Source organism: Festucalex cinctus, chromosome 5 (assembly GCF_051991245.1).
Source record: "Festucalex cinctus isolate MCC-2025b chromosome 5, RoL_Fcin_1.0, whole genome shotgun sequence".
In the NCBI taxonomy this organism is placed as follows: domain Eukaryota; kingdom Metazoa; phylum Chordata; class Actinopteri; order Syngnathiformes; family Syngnathidae; genus Festucalex; species Festucalex cinctus.
The window spans coordinates 24,681,602-24,702,696 of record NC_135415.1 but is presented as its reverse complement, the minus strand read 5'-3'; the positions used below and the strand labels follow the sequence as shown (position 1 = coordinate 24,702,696).

The 21,095-nt window shown below is 39.1% G+C and overlaps 2 protein-coding genes across 2 annotated transcripts; both read left to right on the top strand.

The window, feature by feature from the left end:
- Positions 1-528: 528 nt before the first annotated feature.
- Positions 529-7,201, top strand: qng1 (Q-nucleotide N-glycosylase 1). Its single transcript, XM_077522165.1, has 7 exons — positions 529-618; positions 970-1,164; positions 2,279-2,425; positions 3,900-4,012; positions 4,973-5,116; positions 6,385-6,580; positions 6,643-7,201. The coding sequence occupies exons 2-7, from the start codon at positions 975-977 to the stop codon at positions 6,870-6,872; spliced, it is 1,020 nt and encodes a 339-aa protein (XP_077378291.1). The 5' UTR covers positions 529-618; positions 970-974; the 3' UTR covers positions 6,873-7,201.
- A 736-nt stretch (positions 7,202-7,937) lies between these two features.
- Positions 7,938-21,057, top strand: LOC144018600 (kinesin-like protein KIF27). Its single transcript, XM_077520934.1, has 15 exons — positions 7,938-8,616; positions 9,437-9,634; positions 10,504-11,387; positions 12,949-13,080; positions 13,164-13,322; positions 13,429-13,595; positions 13,760-13,848; positions 14,700-14,837; positions 14,995-15,206; positions 15,277-15,324; positions 15,396-15,566; positions 16,375-16,551; positions 16,761-16,955; positions 18,123-18,321; positions 19,452-21,057. The coding sequence occupies exons 1-15, from the start codon at positions 8,319-8,321 to the stop codon at positions 19,931-19,933; spliced, it is 3,549 nt and encodes a 1,182-aa protein (XP_077377060.1). The 5' UTR covers positions 7,938-8,318; the 3' UTR covers positions 19,934-21,057.
- The last annotated feature ends 38 nt before the right edge of the window (positions 21,058-21,095 follow it).

Sequence of the window (21,095 nt, the reverse complement as noted above, 5' to 3'; positions counted from 1 at the left end):
CTTATGTACATAATGCATAATGTGTGGACGAAATTGCTGGCTCTCTGTTTATAAAACAAAACCACAATGATCACTTGAAACTGAAAAGAAAACATTTACTCAAAATTAATCAAAATCACTTTCAAACTTAATATTTAATAATTAGTTGCACAACCTTTTAAGAGAGTCACTCAGTCTAATGGTTTTGTTTGAGACATCTGCAGAGGTCCACTATTTTTTGTATTTTTTTTTGTAGTGAGCAAACTGCTCTCGGTGCCACAGGTTTGAATGGTGCGTTCTGACAGCAAGTAGCTCATTCCGCATATGTTTAATATAGTAGCCTACTGTACGTATATTGTCAGTGCTCATGTCGCTATATATATCAGTTTTTTTTCTTTTCTTTTTTTTTATGTGTCCAATGGTACATAACGTTTATTTGTACCCAGTTGTCAATCAGTAACAAAAACGGCAAAAAAAAACATAACAAAAAAACAGGAACGGCGCTATTTCCGTTTGCGTCTGCTGACTGCTCCGTGATTGGCCGAGAGTGGATAACGGAGGCTTGATTGGCCGAAATCTTTTGATACAGGAAACGAAAGTGGAACGAATCGGCGACAGTCAACAGTCCTTATTTGGTTGGTAAGTTGTATTAGATGACAAATAAATCAGCTATGCTACCGTAACACAACGTGAATAAGTATGTTTGCATTGTTGTGATTAAATCTCAAAGTACAACATTTCCATTTGGAAACGCTGTCACGTGATTTAACCCTGCTTTCCAATAAATGATAGTTATACGTAGTCAAGTCATCTTTATTTATAGTCCTAAATTTTATTTATGTGAAAAATCCTGAGAAAGATGTAGACAATGAAATTAACATGTTAGCAAACACCTTCGGGCTGCTTTTAACGCGAATGACACCTGTAGGTCAGTTTTTACTCTTTCTGACACGATAAAGTCAAACATTGTTTGCATAACCTGTTCCTCAGGCTCCATGGAGCCTCCCCTGTTACCCAGAGAGTCCGGCCAGTTTGTAGCAGAGCAGAGTCAGGATGTGTCTGTGGAGGAAGAAGGCGTGCGGAAAGTGGCACAGATGCTCTACGCTCTGCGGGGCAGTGATGAGCTGAGCGCCAGTGGCTGGAAGAAGGCCAACCCCCTGGCCCCTGCACCCACTTCTGACCAGGGGAGTCAACATCATAGATAGATTACATGCAATACAAATGGTGTCACAAACATTGGGCCTTGAAACTCAAATTCAAAATGCACAGTTGTGGACTGCAAACGTTTTGAGTCACAATTACAAAGGTAAACGTCAGAATGCAAATAGTAGTCTTTTCCAAGCATCGTGTGTCATTCTCCATCAACCTGGATGTAGCCTGCTAGCTACAAAGCACACAAACAAAAAAGGGCATGATGCCACATTTTTTTTCATTTTGGAAATGTATTTTTCTTTTTACCAATTGAGTCACACTGACCCAGATGGCAAATGGAGTCTTGTCAATTTCTAATGTCATTCGCCATGAAATAGTTACAAGTGTGCTAGGCCAACAGACAGAACAAACAAAATAGGGCATGTTACTTTTTTTTTTTTTTTTTTTTTTTCATTTCTTTTCCGGGGAAAATAATTTTCTCTTTTTGCATTTCAAGTCACAATGGAAACGTTTCTCAGAATGAAATTTCAAAGCACGTTACGCCAGTCTCCATTAACCTGGAAGTAGAATGCTAGCTAACAAGCGAAAAAAATAATAATTATTATAATTGGGCACTGCAGTTTTCCAATTTTTGGTGGAGAATTGCACTTCTTTCCCGATTGAGTGGCACTTGAAAGTACTGCCCCTGCCCCCAGAATGCAAACATTAATGGCCATCGGGGAAATAGGGCACTCCATGTTTGTTGTTTGTTTTTTGTTTTTTTACTATTTGTGTCAGAAAGAAGTCAATTAAAAATGGTGCACTCCCATTATTGTAGATTTTCCTTTGTATTGAGTTATATATTGGTTCCTATTGTGCCTTAAGGGCAATATATGATGTTGCATCAGGAGATTTTGTGAATTTGTGTGGCAGCCCAACAAATGCCTTAAAAAAAGAAAAAACACTTGCCACACCGACAAACAAAACGTGCCCAATGCCCGATCTTTTTTTTTGTTTGTTATGAAACTGTCTTTGTTCCCCTACACCTACAATAAAAATGTACACTGTTCATCTCCCTGTTGCTGCCTCACTCGTCAGAGCGCACGTTGCTGAAAGAAACTTGCCTCTTCAGCCCTTGTAATTTGACTTATCCTTCCAACTCTGCAGGCCTATAACTGGTTATTCGTGGTCGACACCATGAACTTCTCTTTCTGGCCCGATGAGGAGACGCAGCAGTGTGAGGTGACCTTCCGAGGGACCACGCACACGGGCTACATGACCTTGTGTGCCGCCATCACTAGAGCCATGGAGGAAGGTGAGATGGTGTATTTGCATTTGAACCAGTTACAGAAGCTACTAAAAGAAAAATGTGACAAATTTTAATCAACCAATGTAATGAGTTCATCAACAAACCTGACCTCACGATATAAATGTAAAAACACTTGTTTTAGTCCAAATGCTGTGCATCTGCCACTTCCAATTATTGTGAACGTGACCTTTATTTGAACTTGGACCGCTTGGGGAATTGCTCGTAATGTCGTGTGCATTATTTGCAATTAGGCTTCGGATATTTATAAATGACATCTCATATGGAACGTTACTCACATGAAATGATGTTATTTGAGCTACTGTTGTAGCATCAGCACTCAGTGCAGGTAGACATGTCCCGAATATGGGGACATGATCGCCAGCTGGTGTTTCCGAAGGCTGACGCTGTGTAAAAGAATAGAGGACCCTTTGTCCTCTCCAGCCGTGATCGTATAAAAAAAAGTGGTGGTCTGTTCCAGTCGTCCATGCCCGGGGCAAGATTTCTGCAAAGTGAATTTCCACTGGTCCATTCCCGGGGCATTCAGGTTACAAAAAACTTAGTAGGCTACTCAGAATCAAATTAAAATGAAAAGTCCTGACCAAGATTCAGGCTGTACACAATGGTTTGTTTTATTGACAAAGACACAGACGTGAGATCCTCCGTTTTGACACAGAGTAGAGCTCCAATGCAATGAAATGCATTTGCTTATATAGAAAACATACAGAAACATCCCCCTTGGTTTGAATGGCATAGGGGCAAAGCATTTTGTCGTTATTGGCTTTTCAAATATCGTGCACACCTTCTTATTAACACATTCATTGCCAGACCAGCAAAAAAATTGCATCTTTTGACGTCTTTTTCCGTCAATGACAGTGAATGAGTTAATAACATAATTAAACACTTTGGGCGCTAGAGTGCGCCATTTGCTTACAGACAACTCCATGTTACTAGCATTTTCTTGACCGTGAATTCAACTTTGGACTACCTTAGGAACAATGGGGCGGGCCAGCTCATTATTTTACAGTAGTAGTCAGGCTGTTAATGACTGTTAAATCATTTTAATAGGTTACGGTTGTCAAGAAACTATTTTTATGGCTATCAGCTGTGTACTGTAGTATTCGTTCCTCATGAAACTAATGTAAGCAGTGGTCTGTTATCTTACTATACGACATTTTTAGAGCATTAAATATAGTTGCGTGTTTTATATAGAAGTTAGTAGATAAACACAATATAATTAGTATATAATGTATAGTGTCACTTGGATACCTTTTAAAATTGCATATTTGTCCAAAATCAAACCACATCATTACCTCCTTTCATGATGTATACACATCATGAACATGAACAAACAAAACAATTCCTACTTGATGGGTATTATTATTATTATTATTATTATTATTATTATTATTATTATTATCATTATTATTATTATTATTATTTTTATTTTTAACTCTACCCTTTGCTTCTCTTTCCTTCTCAGGGGTTCCCATTACCGACCCCAAATTCTTCTCCCAGATGTCCGTGGAGGAGCTGGCGCATATCCTTCGGTCTGACAACAAAACGCCCATGCCCATGCTTCAGGAGCGCCATCAGGTTCTAGAATGATCATCTTCATCATGTTAACTGTATTTAAAATGTTCTTGACTGTCACTCTAAATGTTAACGTCAGCATTGGCTGAGAACTTGAAGCAAAAACACGATGCAGTGGAACTCTTAAAGTTGAACACAATCTTTTATCAAGATGCTAGCTAATTGTTTGGACCTGTGACTGGTAAGATAAAAAAAAAAAAAAAAAAGTCTAATTGGAAGTAATGGTATAGTCAGTTCCATGTTGAAGTCATCAATAATACAGGCAAGTACACCTTTATCATTCTTAAATGTAAAAATAAAATAACATTGAGACATAAACAATAAATCATATTTTTCTTGAATTGTGGCTAGGCTGTAGCAAAAAGTTGAGCCGCAAGTGTAAAAATAAGTCAGCAATAAAAAAAAATAAAATAAAAAAAAAACAAGCTAGCAAAAAATCCGTCTACTTTTAAGTTTCACAATAAGTGACGACATACACTGACTCTGATGATGTCGCCGAGCCGTAACGACATCGTAGGAAATGACTCGTGTACATGTTGCTACATCATAGCGTATCATAGCATTACAGTAGCGTGAGTGATGAGATCAGCGCAATCTGATTGGTAAGTGCTTTGATCATCTTGCGACACAATTGTTTATTAGTCGTTGATGTCGCCTTTCGATGTCCTTTTTAAGAAGGTCATGTTTTCCCTAGTTCTAATGCTGCTCTCTTACTTAAATGCTCATTGTAGGGATGTGCATTAGCGTTTCCTATTTTGAACTCAGTTACAACGATGGCACGGCATCACCAATACACTTTGACGTATTACCAGCCCCATAGTCTCGGTTTGGTTTGGCAAAGTTATCTCTGCCACTTTTACAGACGTAAGCTACATTTAAATGAGGCTAATGTTGCAATCGGATGAACAGGTTGGCATAACAAGCGCACCCGAGCTCATTTACATGCCGGGTCTGTCTTGCAAGGTGCTGACTGAAGGCGGCCGTGTGCTGTTGCAACATGGCGGAAGCTTCCAGAGTTTCATCAGCCAGGCCGAGAATGACGCCCGCAAGATGGTGGAGCTCATCGTGCAGAAGATTCCCTCCTACCGAGATGAAGCTGTTTACCAGGTGTGAATGTTTTACAGTGGTAGACCCGCATTGACTACTGATTAGCACGTCTGTATCAGATTTCTGAGGTTTTCTCCAATGCTCACATGGATGTCCTCTGTTTACGCCATCTTTCTCCGAATACATTCAAAACGTTTTTTTTTTAAAGATTAAATTTACAATAACTTGAATGTTGAACTCTACCAAAGTTTGAGAATCTTTGGTTTGTATGTGCCTCGTGTGACTGGCGACCAGTCCAGGGTGTACCTTGGCCTTGGCCAAAGTCATCTAGAATAAGCTCCAATTCATGTGAGGGCAGTGCTGTAGAAAATACATGGATGGATGGCTGTGATGAGCTGATCAGTCAGCATGCTCAAGTGAAGAAACTGTGATTTGAGCACGCCATCTGCTGGCCACATTTTGCTTTGTTAGAGCTTTCTTTCTTTCTTTCTTTCTTTCTTTCTTTCTTTCTTTCTTTCTTTCTTTCTTTCTTTCTTTCTTTCTGCCAAAGTATCTGGACTAGTATTTTTTATTTATTTATTTATTTATTTTTACTTTATCATCATCATGATGATCATGTATTATGTAAGCATAGCTATAGGATTGACAGTGGTATTCTAAAATGGATTAAATTCATTGTTCCCTTAACATTCTACACATGATAAGAAAGTGGTTTGGGGTGAATACATTTTTAAAAAAATATAATCCACCAAAAAATATTTAGAAAACGCTGATAGACAAGCAATATATGGTTTTTACATTAAAAAAAAAAAAAAAAAAAAAAAAAAAAAAGGGGGGGTGGGGTTATTGAAGTTAAATAGGGAAATACATCCTTGATTAAACTGGAAAAAAATAAAATAAAATCTGCAAATATGAGTTTATGGGTGCCGAACTGCAAATATGCATTGGCTGCATAGTTTTAACTTTTAATATCACCCTTCACCACTAGATGGCAGACATGGCTTAGTTGCACGTGCGTCAAGTTTTTTCTGTCTTTGTCTTTAAAATGAAATCCTAGTGAATATTTATAATGTATGCTTCAGAATCGTATTATGAAAAAAATATATTAATTGCACTTATCTTGTACATATCAAAAACAGCATTTTTGTCATACATATGGTTAGGAAGTGTGTGATCCTATGTGGTCCGTCCATGTAGCACAGATGAAAAATTGTGGCCCATGCCGGCGTTTAAGCTGCCCATCCCTGCCATTAAAAAAACACACACACACTAAAACCCCCCAAAAAAGAGTATGCCATCATGAGAGTGTCATTTCTGCTTCATTTAAGGGGAAGAGAATCTCGTTGTACAAGAGGGCTCAGATCCTGGTGGCAGATTTCTGGGCCGTCGCGGCGGCCAGAGGCGACGCGGACGTCGTCAACATAGACTGGCTCACCATGTTCGCCGACTACCGGGTCCCACAGGCCCTCGTCTACCTGGGCGCGCTACGATATTCGGACGCTCTGATGCGCACGCTCAAGAGTGGTACGTGCCGCAACGTTAGGTTGACCTGCACTGTCCGCTGACATCCAAATTTCTGCTTTCAGGCCAGCTGTTGCATTCAGGAGACCGCAGGGAGGTGGAGATCCGGGCGTGTTCCGTTTGGGCAGTGGAGCGCATCAAGGCCTGCTTGGACGAGCTGGCGCGGGAACGGGGCGGCGACAGCAGTGGTGTCAACTCGGTGCTCATTGACTTCTACCTGTGGCCGTACGCCAAGCAGCACCACCGAGAGATGGCCCACATTCCCATACACCACACGCGATGTGTTTACTATTGACAAGACAGACGGCGCTAGTGTCCGGAACCAAGCCAACTGCCTGTATGTACATTATTTTTGAAGTCTTTTTTTTTTTTTTTTTTTTTTTTCTTGTTAGTCATACAGTGGATACAAAAAAAAAAAAATCTACACACCCCTGTTCAAATGCCAGTTTTTTCTGATATAAAAGGATGACATCAAGATAAATTATTTCAAAATGTTTTCCACAGTTAATATAACCTATTCTCAATTGAAAAATTGTAAAACATTTGTACTTTCTAGCCATATACAAGAAGTATATTTAGCACAAACACATCACCCAAAAAAAAATAATACAAAAACATACCTGACCTTTGGTGATGAAAGCATGCTTTTTCTTCAGCTGGGCATCTGGCAGGATGCAAAATGAACCAATCTTCACACAATTGTAAGTAAACAAAAAGTGAGGGATATTGGATTTCCAGGTGATTTTTTTTATTTTTTTTATTTTTAGCACAGCACTCTTAATATTTACACACAAATGTAAACTCTTTCCTGTGTACATCATGACAATTGAATGGACCAACAGATTTCACGACAGCTAACATTTAATCAACCGTACCTTGCACTTGTGAGGTTTCTAACCAAATGTTCTCAGACTTGGAGGCCACTCAGCTAAGTCCCAGAACATCTTCAACAGAGACTGGAAGAGTCGCAGAAAGTGAAATATGAAATATGTTTTGTGACACCATCTTGATACTTGCAAATCATGAACATTCAGAACAACAATCGGAACATTTTTATTTTTTTATTGAACTTTTTAAAAAAAAATTTTTTTTTTAACTCCCTGGCTTTAATTTATCGTTTAAAGAAATCGTTATAAAACAAGATGAATTTTATTAATCCCACAATGGAGAACTTTGTAAGATACAAAAATGGTAACAGCTCAAGTGAAATACGTATTTAGCTTGGGAAAAGAGCCAACCAGCTCAAATATTGAGATAAAAAGATTTCAAGGATGGCTGTAGTTTTGGAAGTTCCACATGAGGGCGCTGTGTAATTTCTAATGTCTTCAAGTCGCTCCGTCGAGGGGACTCTTGAAGCGCCTTCTTCGACTCCAGCGGCGGTTTCCATGCCGACCGAGCAGCCTCAAAGGACGCTCAAATGTCAACAATAACGATTTAGCGAACAATTCTCAAGAGATTAGAATCGGGTAAAATGAATACATTTGATGTGCTGTAGCCTCTATATATGTAATAGATGATGAAAGAGAAGCAATTTGAGAATCGGGTTCAGTTAAGAACGTGTCCATGACGACTGTTGCTTTTGACAGTCGCAGTTTGCCTTTGTGGTCCTTTCAGGCTCACTTTAATCTTTTAAAAAGGACGCACTAGAAAGCGACTTTATCTAGTGGTTTGTTTCCGAACAAATAATATGTAATAATTTAAAAATATAGATTAGTCCGCGGTTGGTTTTGGAGTTGGCGTCATGACAGAGGTTCGCATCCGCGTGGCGGTTCGGTTGCGTCCCCTCCTACCCAGGGAGCTCCTGCACGCCCACCGGGAATGTCTGCGTGTGGTCCCCGGCGCCCCGCAGGTGATCCTCGGTTCCGATCAGCTCTTCTCCTTCGACCACGCCTTCGGGCCGAGCGCCAGCCAGGGTGAAGTGTACGAGTCCTGCGTGCGGCCGCTGACCAGATGTCTCCTGGACGGAATCAACGCCACCGTCTTTTGCTACGGGCAGACCGGCTCCGGGAAGACCTACACGCTCGGTGGTAACAAGATGGGTGAGAAAGAAAAAAACGACCTCACTTTATGTGCCGTGTTGATTATGGAGTCGGAAGTTAAGTCTAATCGTAACATTACTCAATGCAACTTCTTTTATAGAGCACACTAAAACTATGAATTCCACCAGAGGCCTGTAGGTGGCATAAAGACAAAAAAAAAAAAAAAAAAAAGTCTTAAAAAAAACAGTAGAAAAATTTAAAATAAAAAAAGAGAAAAATGATATATTTCTTAGACAGCTTAAAAAAATAACAAAAATATATGTGCAGACTTGCATTTAAAAATTTTTAGAGAAAGACTTAGTACAAACTAGGGATGTCACGATAAGGGCAATATCGTGATATCGTGATATCAAAACTGCCACAATATTGTCGTCGCCATGTTCACAATATTTAAAATGAACACATCTGTTAAAAAAGTAAGGTTGATTTCCATTTGTGCAGTTCTAGCACCCTCTAGTGTCTAGTTTATTAGTGCAATTTAATTTTCATTAGGGATGTTTTGGCCTTTTATGTTTAAAATCTATGCCAATTGTCAGATGTAAGGGGAACCGAATTTGCTTGTGAAGCGATCAATGTGTGCTTGCATTACCAAGCAAGTGCCTCAATATTGTCATGCGAGATTGTAGGTGGTTTATATGCATTGCTGTTATGTACAAAAGCACAATATTGTTGTTGTTTTTAGTATGAGCTCTCTTTTTTTACAATATTGTGATCTTTTTTTAAATATCGCCAACGTCCCCACAATATCGTGATAATTATCGTATCGTGATGTTTGGATATCGTTACATCCCTAGTACAAACTATGGCAACCATCTTACAGATGCAGAAGGAGGAATCATCTCGTGCTTGGCCAAAGACGTGTTCTTGCTGCTTGAGAAGAGGCAGCACAGTGATGGCGTGGAGGTTACTGTGCGGGTGTCATATTTGGAGCTGTACAAGGAGGAGCTTCGTGACCTGCTGGAGCTCGACACATCCCACAAAGATCTCCTGATCAGAGATGACTTTAGGGGAAACACAGGTGGAAAAAAAACTGACTTTTTTTTTTTTTTTTTCCTCATAAGAAAAAAAACAACTTTTTAATGATAATGATTGCAAATGCATATACTGGCTTGTTTTTCCTCGTGATAAGCAGTTTTTTCAAATGACTTATTGACTTCTCTCAAATATGTATGTATTTTTCTTATATGTGACATTTTATTGAGGAAAGAATATTGTCCTTTTTCTTGAAAATGTATGACATTGTATTTTAAATATACAACTTATTTTCTCTGAAATATTGTATACGATTTATATCAAAATTAGTCTGCTTCGCTTGAAAACACTTTTTTCGTGTAAATTTTAAACTTATCTCAAAGATTGGTTTATTTTGTTGCAAATATTAAAAAATTAAGGAAAAAAATATATAACATATAACTCGAAAATATTTAAGATATAAAACTAAAACCTATTTTTTTTAATATATTTTTTTAAAAACAAAAAATATTTTTCCTGAAAATATAAAATGTTTTTCTCCTACAAAATATACAAGTTTTTTTTTTTTTTTTTAAATTTTATCTTAAATATAATAAGTCTGCTGTTAATGATCACAATTTTATTCCAATTTGACTTGCAAGACTTTTCGAAAACAGTTTTTTTCTTTTGGCTTTTCCAGAAACTTGTTTTTCTTACTTGAAGGATTACAACACATTTATTGAAATATTACATATCTCGAAAAACTATGTCTTAATTTGATGATTTTCTGATTACATTTTTAGGATTTTTTTGTTTTGTTTTTGAAGTCTGAAGTCTGAAGATTTACCAGCTGAGCCTGTTGCTAACCAAAACAGCAATGCCCAAACAGTCACAAATGAATTAATGTAAGTTTTGTGTTTATCTGCGTGTGTACAGTGGTTGTGGGCGCCAAGGAAGTGGCGGTCTCCTCCTGCGAGGAGCTCCTCAACGTCTTGGAGGTGGGCAACGCGCTGCGCCAAACGGGTGCCACCCGTATGAACGAACACTCGAGCCGCTCGCATACCGTCCTCACGCTGTGGCTCCGCCAGCGAGCCCCTGCCGGGCCCGACCGGCCCGAGCGCGTCTCCAAGTTCTGCGTGGTGGACTTGGCCGGCTCGGAGCGCGTTGGCAAGACGGGCAACACGGGCGTCCGCTTCGAGGAATCGGTGCACATCAACACGGGCCTGCTGGCACTTGGCAAAGTCATCCGTGCCTTGGCCCATCCCGGGCGGCAACGCAGCGCCTACGTTCCGTACCGCCACGCCAAGATCACCCGGCTGCTACGGGACTCACTGGGCGGTAACGCCTGCACCCTCATGGTGGCGTGCGTCAGCCCGTCGCACCACAGCTTTGCCGAGAGCTTGAGCGTGCTGAAGTTTGCCTCCAAGTCTCGCCGCATTCGCCAGCATGCCGAGGTGGCAACGCCTGAACAAAACTCTGAGGAGACGATTACCACCATGCTGTCTTCTGATGACCCACCCGGTAATGACATTCAGCCTCTCGGGCAGCTTGGAATTGATCCCACGCCAGAACAGGAAGTGAGCCGCAGGGAAGCGTCTCCCCACTCATCACTGGTGGAGCAGGCTGCAGATCTCCTAGCAGAGGTCTGCGGACTGGATTTTCAAAATGACAATTTAACACGCAGAGTGCACGAGTGGCAGAAGAGGGCGGAAGCCGTCAGCCAATCATGTCGGAGCAATGATGTCGGCTGGTCAAATGAGAGCGACTCGCCCCATCTGGTCACCATCGGTCAGCTCAGGAAGGACCTCAAGAAGTGTCAGGTGAGGAAGATGCGACTGTGGATGTTATTTGCACTCCATTGCTGTAGGTGGCAGTAATGCTCATAATAAAGTTGGTGCTAACTGTAACACTGAAGGTTCTTCACCATTGCTCCATATGGTGAGTCAGTGTCCACCAATGCAGAAAGCAAGCAGCAAATCATAGCATCTATACAACCAACCAACCTTAACATCCAACCATGGCAACGTTACAACCAAATAATGAGAGGTGGACACTTCCGTCTCTCCGTTGGCCAAGAAAAAGTAGGCACTTTGCAAAAAAAAAAAAAAAAATGGGCCTCCATCAACGACGAGCCGACGGAGAGATGGAAGTGCCCACCTCTGTAAATTACCATATCAACCAATCAAAACATTCAGCCAACTAACTAACCATAAATAACAATAGCATTCAATTAAATGGCCACAGCACCCAATCATAGAAGTCATCCAACGATGGCAAACATCCAACCAAATAACTGTACCATCCAACTAGCTAATAATTTCATTCTAACTTTTTTTTTTTTTAAGGAGCCCTTAAAGTGACATGAGAGGGAAAAATAAAATAAAATATATGTATCTTGTATTTTTACACTCACTCACACAAACAAACAAACATGGTCTCCCAGGCGGGGAGGCGAAACCACACCAACCGGCACCGAAGGCAAGTGACGGTTCCACTCCTCCACCCAGAAAACCCACCAACTAACTAACTAACTAACTAACTAACTAACTAACTAACTAACTAACTAACTAACTAACTAACTAACTAACTAACTAACTAACTAACACCATATAAATTAACCAACCAACCAACCAGCCAGCAAAAAAATCTTAACTAGAGCAACCAACTTGCCCAACATATCCAACCAAAAATCTACAATACCCCAAATTTTAAATAATCTGACCAACCAATTATAACATGCAACCACAACATCTACAACACGCAAACTAAGCAAACAACCCAATCGTAACATCTAATAACCAAACACCCGTAAAGTGCAATAAAGTAGGTAGTGGTTCCCAAGGATCACTTGAGTAGCCCGCTTGAATAAATAAATTACTAAATAAATAATTCTTGGATGTGTGGGACTTTGTGCTGTAATTCTATAAAAAAATTAATAAATATCTTTCTTACCAGTAAGACGTATCACATAGGTTGTTGTTGCTATTCTATAATATACACTTGCATTGGTGTAAATTTTGTAATGACATTTAAACGAGAAAACAGAAAAAAACATGGGTCAAAGGTCAGCATAGTAGTGCATGACCAAAGTGTAGACTTCATGGAGGAAAGCTAGTGGGAGAAATGATGATGGAATGATTTACCCCCCTAAAATTTTAGCAAGTTTGCTACTTAAGAAAATCGTATCAAACTGGTAGCTCTTGACGTTAATCAGTACCTAATAAGTAGCTATCATTTTCATATAATTGGTGGCCCTGCCCCAAAGTAACACCCACCTAACAACATCCGACGAAGTGGAGCATCAACCATCATAACCAACCACAATAGCATGCCCACCGTAATATTAAACCATGCAATCAACCAACCAACCTCTCCTTTCAGGAGTCTCTGGAGACGGAGGCTCAACTCCTGGCACAAAAAGATGCCAAACTGAAACAAGTGCAAAAAGAAATGCAGGAACTGTTACAGAAGCAAAATGTCCTCCAGCAGACCTTTTGTGAGGAGAAGACACAGGTGAGGCCGCTCGCCATCTCTGTATCATCGTCGCCCATGGCTAACACTTGACAAGGAATATCCTGATCCGGATTATTGTCAAGACGGAGCGACTGGTGGACCAGCAGATTCTCATCGATCGCCTTCGCTGCGACCTGATGGCCATGCGGGGTCGAACACCAGGTACCTCCTGCAAGGCTCACCACAGACCACACAGTGCCAACTTGATACGACCCAGCTGCGGACACATGCTGATCAGCAAGGTGGGTAGCATGACTTCAGCATTAGCAATAGCAATTAGCGCGTAGAACTTGAAATAATGTCATAAAAAGACGAGCAATGTACCGATGATTGCATGTTTATGTGTAGCTTCGTCCCGGTCCAACCGCTGCGTCGCTGGAGAGGCTGATGGCAACTTTTAAGATGAGCAACCAACGCCTGCAGAGCGAGGAGGAGGTGAAGGATTTCTGCCCTCTGCTGAAGCAAACGGCAGAGCGACAAGGTCAAGAGAAGGACAATTTAGTTAGTGGACTTGGGTAAGAAAATACTTAATACCACTGGTGGCTATTTTGGTTTGATGCAACAAAATAAAACTCGACTTCAGATGCTCCCATTTCCCTCAAATTCTGTTTTGCAGGTAAAGCTGTTTTTTGTTTTTTTTCCCATGTACTAATATTGTGATGTTGAATCCCTCGTTCAGCTGGACCAGCAGGCAGAAGAAATCGGCCCTGAAAGAAAAGAGTTTCGGACTGAATCACCCATCAAAGCAAACAACTCAGCAGGCCACATGTACGACATCACTTTTTAGAATCAACGGTCTTCGCTTATTAAAAATAAATAAATAAATAAATAAATAAAAAATAAAAGTAGAAATCAATATATTTTTTTCACATTTTTATCTTATTTTTTTACATAAAATATTCTTTAAATGAATTAATGATTGAAAATGAATAATTAAATACTCAAAAATTGTCAGAGTCCAAAATTTTAAGCTGTCAGAAAAACGAAACGAGACGAAAAGTAGATTAAAATGTTTTCAAAGTTACTTAAAACTGTCAAAAAAATTGACCATAAATATCCAAAAAGGAAGAGGAGAAGCAAAAAATTACCATAAAATGTCCTAAAACAAAAAAAAAGGCAGACAGTTACCATAAAATACTTTTCATATTGCCAAAAAAGTCAGAAAATGTATTTTTTTAAAGAAAGGTAGAAAATGAAATGCTTAAAAAGTAATTCTACAATATCCATAAACAAGAAATCCTGAAAAATACCATAAAATGTACACACAATTGCCAAAAAAGTAAGTTCATTTATTTGAAAAAAAAAAAAAAAAAAGCAGAAAAGAAAATGGTTAAAAAGTAACTCAAATGTCCAAAAACAAAAGAAGAAATCCTGAAATTTACCTTAAAATTTCCATTTGTCAAAAAGTCAGACAACTGATTTAAGAAAAAGCTATCAGGAAAATGTTGAAAAATAACTATAAAATTTCCCAAAAACAAAAGAAGAAATCCTGAAAATAACCATAAAATGTACACAAAATGTATTGCCAAAAATGTAACAATAAATAAATATTATAGAATTGGCTGCTGACCCCTGCATTATGCTGATGCAATTCTTTTTGCACGTACTTTTTCTCTCAGGGACCAAGCGAGAAGCCGCTGAGTACTGTCGCATGAAGAACCCGAGGCAGAGAGCCAGTCTAATTCAGAGGAAGATCCAGATGTTGTCAGCAAACATGTGCCTAAAAGACGAGCTTGTCAAAGAGATGGAAAAAAATGGTGTGTACATAACATATTTTTAGGACATCAAATCACATGTAAGTGATTTATTTTTGAAGAATAGTTTGAAATTATATTTCAATGTTTTGGCATGATCTGGATAATTTCTTACTTGATCTCTCATTGTCAGCAATCACTCACATATTCTAACCCACAGAGAAAGAAATGCTGGCGACAGTCCGGCGCCACGCGGGCGACCACCGAGAAGACGACGCGCTGGCGTGGATGTTGGAGCAGAGCCGACAGGCCCGCTTGGCGCTGTGTCACAGCCTGCAGCACATGGACCTGCAGAGGGCTCAGCTGCAGACGAGCGTCAGGCGGGCCGACCCGGAGAGCAGCGACAACTCTGGAGAGTGCCAGCCTGACAGGGTGAGCGCCTGGAGCACAAACACCACCAACATATTATATATATATATTATATATTTGTATTTTTTTTCAGGTGGACAGTGTTCTCGAAAGCAGAAACAAACTGTGGCCAAAGGAAATGGTAACATGACGACATTGCGGCCATTTTCCACCTTTGCTTTTGTTTTAACACGCACCTGTGGTGGCTTGCAGGCATGTGAGCCTCGTTGGCTGGACGAGGCCGAGGAGCTGGAGCTGCACAGGAGAGCCACGCAGCAGGAGCTGGACGAGGAGTTGAGCAAGAGCGAGGAGGTGCGCAGGCGCAGGGACGCGTGCCTCCAGCGCAAGAACGCGCTGGAGACGCAGAGGCTGCGCTCCAGTCAGGTAGGATGGCTGAGCCCAAGTTCATTTGCGCTAAATTGATGTGGGGGGTGACGTGACATTGCTGTCAAATTAAAAAAAAAAAAAAAAAGTTGTACCTCATAATGTTGTTTTATTTTTGTTTGTATCCAAAATATAATTTACTTATGTAGCACATTTCAGACACAAGGTGCTTCAGATAGTGAAATACATTTAAAGACAAAATAATAGAGGACATTTAAAGGGCTACTTTACTAATTTAGCCATTTTTTGCCAGTCAAACATTAATATTTTGCCTATAATAAATTTGATATTTTCATTATTTGTCATGTACAATTAGTACCTTTAAAAACACTCCTTCTTCTTTTATCAGGGAAAAAAGTATATTCCTATCTGTTTCCGCTGTGCAGCAATTAGCAATAGAACACAACTAAGTTTCACCGTTTTTCACAATTCTGCTTAGAACTGTGGTGAAATCAGTTTTTTTTTTAACATGGCCTGGTTGATCTCTTATGCTCTGCTGCCACTCAACCATTTTCTGCAGTAGAGAGACTGCATCAAAGCCTTCTCTATGCTCTGGCATTAAAAAAAAAAAAAACATATAAGTTCGTCATTGGGACACTTAAAACATTTAAAATATGACGTATTTATACGTTTTTGGGAGCTAATGAGTTAAACAACAAAAAATACCTCATCCCCCCCCCCCCCCCCCCATGCTAAAAATACCAAAACAGCAAAACCAAGACTTGCACAGTCTCTCAGATGAATTTAAAACGAGTTAATTAAGTCATATTAAAGATAATCTTAGTTTCTGTGTTATGTTATTGGGCAGGTTTTGAGTCAGGACCTGCTGCGAGTGTCAATGCGCTTGGAAACGTTGGAGGAGAAGACGGCGAGTAGCTCGAAGCAGGCGTCTGTGACGGAGCACGAGAAGGAGAAAGAGATGTTGAGAAAGAAGCGAGACTGCTTGGATTCACAGCTCAAGGACAGCACGCTGCTCACTGTGGAGGTCAGTGTGGAGGTCATGGCGGGGGTGTGCAAACGTTTTCATTCCTTTGAGGGCTATATCCATGCTAGCATTCACATTTAGCATCTGCTTGCTAAAATCAAAATTCAACTAACCAGCCAGACTTGATCCGATGTCACAGTAAGTGCCAAAAAAAAAAGAGCCAAAGAAAAAGCAAAAGACACGTGTCGATGGCTTTTATTGTTGCCAAGGAGGAGCAGTTGGAAGAAGCCGTGCAAGTCCTGGAAGCGGAATTGGACTTCAAGCAGCAGTCCATCCAGGACAAGCAGGAGAAAGTAAGAAGCTCGGCGCCAGGCAACATCGCGCGCGTCTCCGGCGTCACCGGGAAGCTGAGGGCTCTGTCGCAATCCCAAGCTTCCGAGCTGCTCGTCAAATACTTCAGCAAAGTAAGTGCACAATTCTATATGTACATGCATACAGTACCTGGACAATTGCCATTAATTCCATGCAACTTTAAGGTAAAAGATTAATTTGGGATATATAGGACCTGTTTTAAAAATTATCGGTCATTATTTTTTGGGTTATTCATCAAAAAGTACTAGTGGTATCAGTATTTAGTATCGGTGACTACTCAAGAGTTGAGTACTCTTATGGGTATCGGTCTGAAAAAAAGTGGTATTGAAAATACCTGATAAATAATAAAGATTAATAATATTTAACATTTTGAAAAAAAAATTATATAAAAAAATTAATGTGTATACTGTATTATTGATTATTGTAATATTGATATTTTTTCTCTATAGATTAAGTTATCTGTAGATTCTTAATTTTTGTTTTTTAATTATTATTTAATTAAATTTCATTTAATCTGAACATAGAATTTTTATTTTGTAAATAAAGTATATTAAAATATTAATATAAACATGCTTGATATTTTATCCTTTCTATTTTTTTAAATTGTTTGAAATGTTCATTGTTTTTTGCGAAGCAATTTTTAAAATGTTTAATACCCAAAAAGTATGAACTTTTTTACGCATTACAAATACCACCAATTAAATTGTGTATTTTTAAAATATAAATATATATATATATATATATATATATATTTTATCCTTTGAAATGAGATACATTTAATCTTTTTGCTTTTGCATTTTCTCTCATTGTTTCTTGCACGTGCTTTACTGCTTTTTATTTAAATTGTACACATTTACACTTATCGTGTTTATTACGTCGTTAATTATTTTATTTTATTATTTTTTTTACATTTAAACTCTTTCTACATCATGTTAACGGATGAGTAGGTTGAGTTTTTTAATTAATTTATTTATTTCATGTTTCCTCTTCCATGTTCAGTATATTAATGCAATTTTTTAAATGCATTTGGTCACCTTGTTTTTTGGTATTCACCCCCATTTTTTTTTCTTTCTTTTTTTTTGCCACATTAGAAGGATAAAATACTAGGAAGGATAATATTTCAGTATTTATATATGTTGCAGTTGTAGACCTGCAATAATAAACATCGCTAATTAAATGGACACCTTTCTGTCAACTGTATCAATCAAAAGCAAGCCTGATCATTTTTCTGTTGTTTTTTTTTTCTTTCTCGTCACCAGGTGGTGGACCTGCGCCAAGCGCTAGCTTGTTTGCGTTTGTACTGCGAGGAGCTGGAGATTTACTGCGCCGAGCAGGAGCAAGCGCGCGCCGAGCTGGAGTTGGCCTGTGACAACTTGGCCTTGGACGCCGACCGCCGGCTCACCCAGCAGCAGCAGGAACACCACAGGAACATCTGCTTCCTCATAAGCAAACGCAAAGGTTGACACACAACACGTACATAAACAAACGCTCCCAAGAGCGAACGAGAGCTTCTGAGAAATAAACATCAGGTCCATCTAAGCTGTAACTTAACTCATTCACTCCCAGCCATTTTCACAGAAGCAATCCCGTTCGCTCGCGGCTGTTTCACTGGATTTTGACTGATTTTGCAAGGCCCACAGAATATTGTGTTCTATTGCTATAAAAGCATGGGACCTATCAAAAGAAAGATTAACTCATTTACTCCCAATAACGTATAAATACGTTGTTGTTTTTTAAATGTTCTAAGTGTCCCAAAGACGTATTTATGTTGTTTTTTTTGTTTTTTGTTTTTTTATGCTAGAGCATACATAAGGCTTTGATGCAGCCTTCCAACTGCAAAGAACGGTTGCAGAAATGGTAGTTATTACACAAACGGCCAGCAGGTGTCAGCAGAGCAAAGGAGATCAACCAGGGCCATGTAGAAAAAAAGCTCAATTACTTTGAATTTTAAATAGATTTGTGAAAACTGATGAAACTTAGCTCTCTTCTAATGCTAATTGCTGCAAGACTGTAACAGATAGAAACATACTTTTTTTCCTGATGAAAGAAGAGACTTTAATCGTTCTTTTGATAGACTCCATGCTTTTATAGCAATAAAACACAATATTCTGTGGGCCTTGCAAAATCAGTCAAAATCCAGTAAAACAGCCGGGAGCGAACGGGACTGCTTCTGTGAAAATGGCTGGGAGTGAATGAGTTAAATTCTTTTCTTTTATCAGGAAAAAAAATATGTTTCTGTTTCCGTTTTGCAGCAATTAACATTTAGAAGAGAGCTAAGTGTAATCAGTTTTCACAAATCTATTCCAAATTGTAAGTAATTGAGCTTTTTTTCTACATGGCCCTGGTTGAGCTCCTTTGCTCTGCTGCCACCTGCTGGCCGGTTGTGTAATAACTACCATTTCTGCAACCATTCTTTGCAGTTGAGAGGCTGCATCAAATCCTTCTGGATGCTCTAGCTAGCATAAAAAAAAAAACAAAAAAAACGTGTAAATACGTCTTTGGGACACTTAGAACATTTGAAAAAACATATTTACACGTTATTGGGAGCAAATGAGTTAATTTTTGTTTGTATTTCCTCCCTCTTGAAGAGGGCAACTCATCAGGAGAAGCCCAGGATGCGATGAAGGAGCATCTGCAGAACCTGGAGAAGGAGTTGTTCTTCTACAAGCACTGCAGCCGCAAGCTGAGGAAGCAGCTCATCGAGTCCCAGTGCGCCGACCAGAGCCTCGGCGCCGAGGAGACCGCCACGCAACTTACCGGGTCCAAAGACGTCAAAAAATTCTCGCGCCAGCAGAGCCCCTCCTCGTCCTCATCGTCGGCCGAGAACCCCGAGATGCCCGCCGAGCACCACCAGATGGGCGCGATAGCCCGTTTCCACGGTTACAGTGAGCGCCGGCCGCCCCCCCACCACGGGACGCGGGCCGCCGTCGGCCTGCGTCGCAGGAAGCTGAGGGGGCCGGCGGGGCCGGCGCGGGACTCGGTGGTGGACACCGGCATCGAGATGCTGTCGGACGACTCGCTGGACGCGAGCACCGGCAGCGAAACGCAATGTGAGGGCAGTGGGCCTTGAATAACCTTTTTAAATTTGGATTTTGTATTATTTGAATCAATATTATGCTCACAAACAGTACAAGAAAACAAGACTTAATTTCATATTTTATTTGTAACACTATGAGACAAAAAATAATAATCTTAAGTTTTAATATTAGAAAAAGTTTTAACATAATTTCAGTTGTAATAAAGGGGAAAATCAGGTTTTGATATATTTCAAAGGGGGGAAAAAAATCATAATTTTGTGTGCTTTTTACTTGTGAGGAAAAATCTTAAATGTATGTCATTGTTGTGATATTGCAAGAAATTGAATTTTAAATGCAATATGGGGCAGCAATTGAAATTTTACGTTATTTTTGTTGGAATATTAAGAGAAGAAAAAAAATCTCAAGTTGTAATATAAAAATTTGACTTCATTTTTGTTGGATTATGATGAGAAGAAAATCACAATTTAACAGTTTTTGTTGTAATATTGCAAGGGAAAAACATACTTTTTAACGTAATGTTTAATTTAACATTTTGGGAATTTTTAGTAACCTGAGAAAATTCTATTATATAACAATAATACTACTTTTGATCATGAAATTTTAACAAGTACTGTTTGTATGTAAATTGTAATATGAGAAAAATGTTAGTTTTACACAATTTTAGTTGTAATATTTCTAAGGAAAAAACATAATTAGAATTGTATTACACCCAAAAAATCGTGTATGTAATTTTAGCTTGAAAAATCACAATTTAAAAAAAATATAATTTCTAATACATTTAAAAAAATAAAATAAAAACAATTTGTAACTTTACTTTTCCATTATGACACAGGAAACTTTCTTTGTATTGTTTAGTTTTATGCGTGTTTGCAATTGTGATGTTTACTCTTAGGATTATAGACTGTACTATTAGTTTGATTGCTGTATAATTCTTTTGTATTTCAACATTTACATGGAAAGGAATGTACCATTGATCTCGATTGGTTTATTTATACTTATTTTGTTTCACAGAATAGTGTAGAACCTATTCATTTGGTCCAAATGACATTGTTGTTCAATCTGAAAACATTTTAAAGCAGGACCTTACACAATCGTGTCAAAGTGGCCTCTGCTTTGATAATATAAGTAGATGCTTTGCCTCAATCTTAAATAAATGCTGCACCTCAAATTAAGCCTTTTTTTTTTTTTATTTGC

Excerpts from the sequence above, each read along its gene's own strand:
- qng1 (XM_077522165.1), top strand. The coding sequence starts at position 975 with ATGGAGCCTCCCCTGTTACCCAGAGAGTCCGGCCAGTTTGTAGCAGAG. Across the intron at positions 2,426-3,899 it reads CACTAGAGCCATGGAGGAAG|GGGTTCCCATTACCGACCCC; the intron begins GTGAGATGGTGT and ends TTTCCTTCTCAG. Across the intron at positions 6,581-6,642 it reads GATGCGCACGCTCAAGAGTG|GCCAGCTGTTGCATTCAGGA; the intron begins GTACGTGCCGCA and ends TTCTGCTTTCAG.
- LOC144018600 (XM_077520934.1), top strand. The coding sequence starts at position 8,319 with ATGACAGAGGTTCGCATCCGCGTGGCGGTTCGGTTGCGTCCCCTCCTA. Across the intron at positions 9,635-10,503 it reads TGACTTTAGGGGAAACACAG|TGGTTGTGGGCGCCAAGGAA; the intron begins GTGGAAAAAAAA and ends GCGTGTGTACAG. Across the intron at positions 15,567-16,374 it reads AGAGGCTGCGCTCCAGTCAG|GTTTTGAGTCAGGACCTGCT; the intron begins GTAGGATGGCTG and ends GTTATTGGGCAG.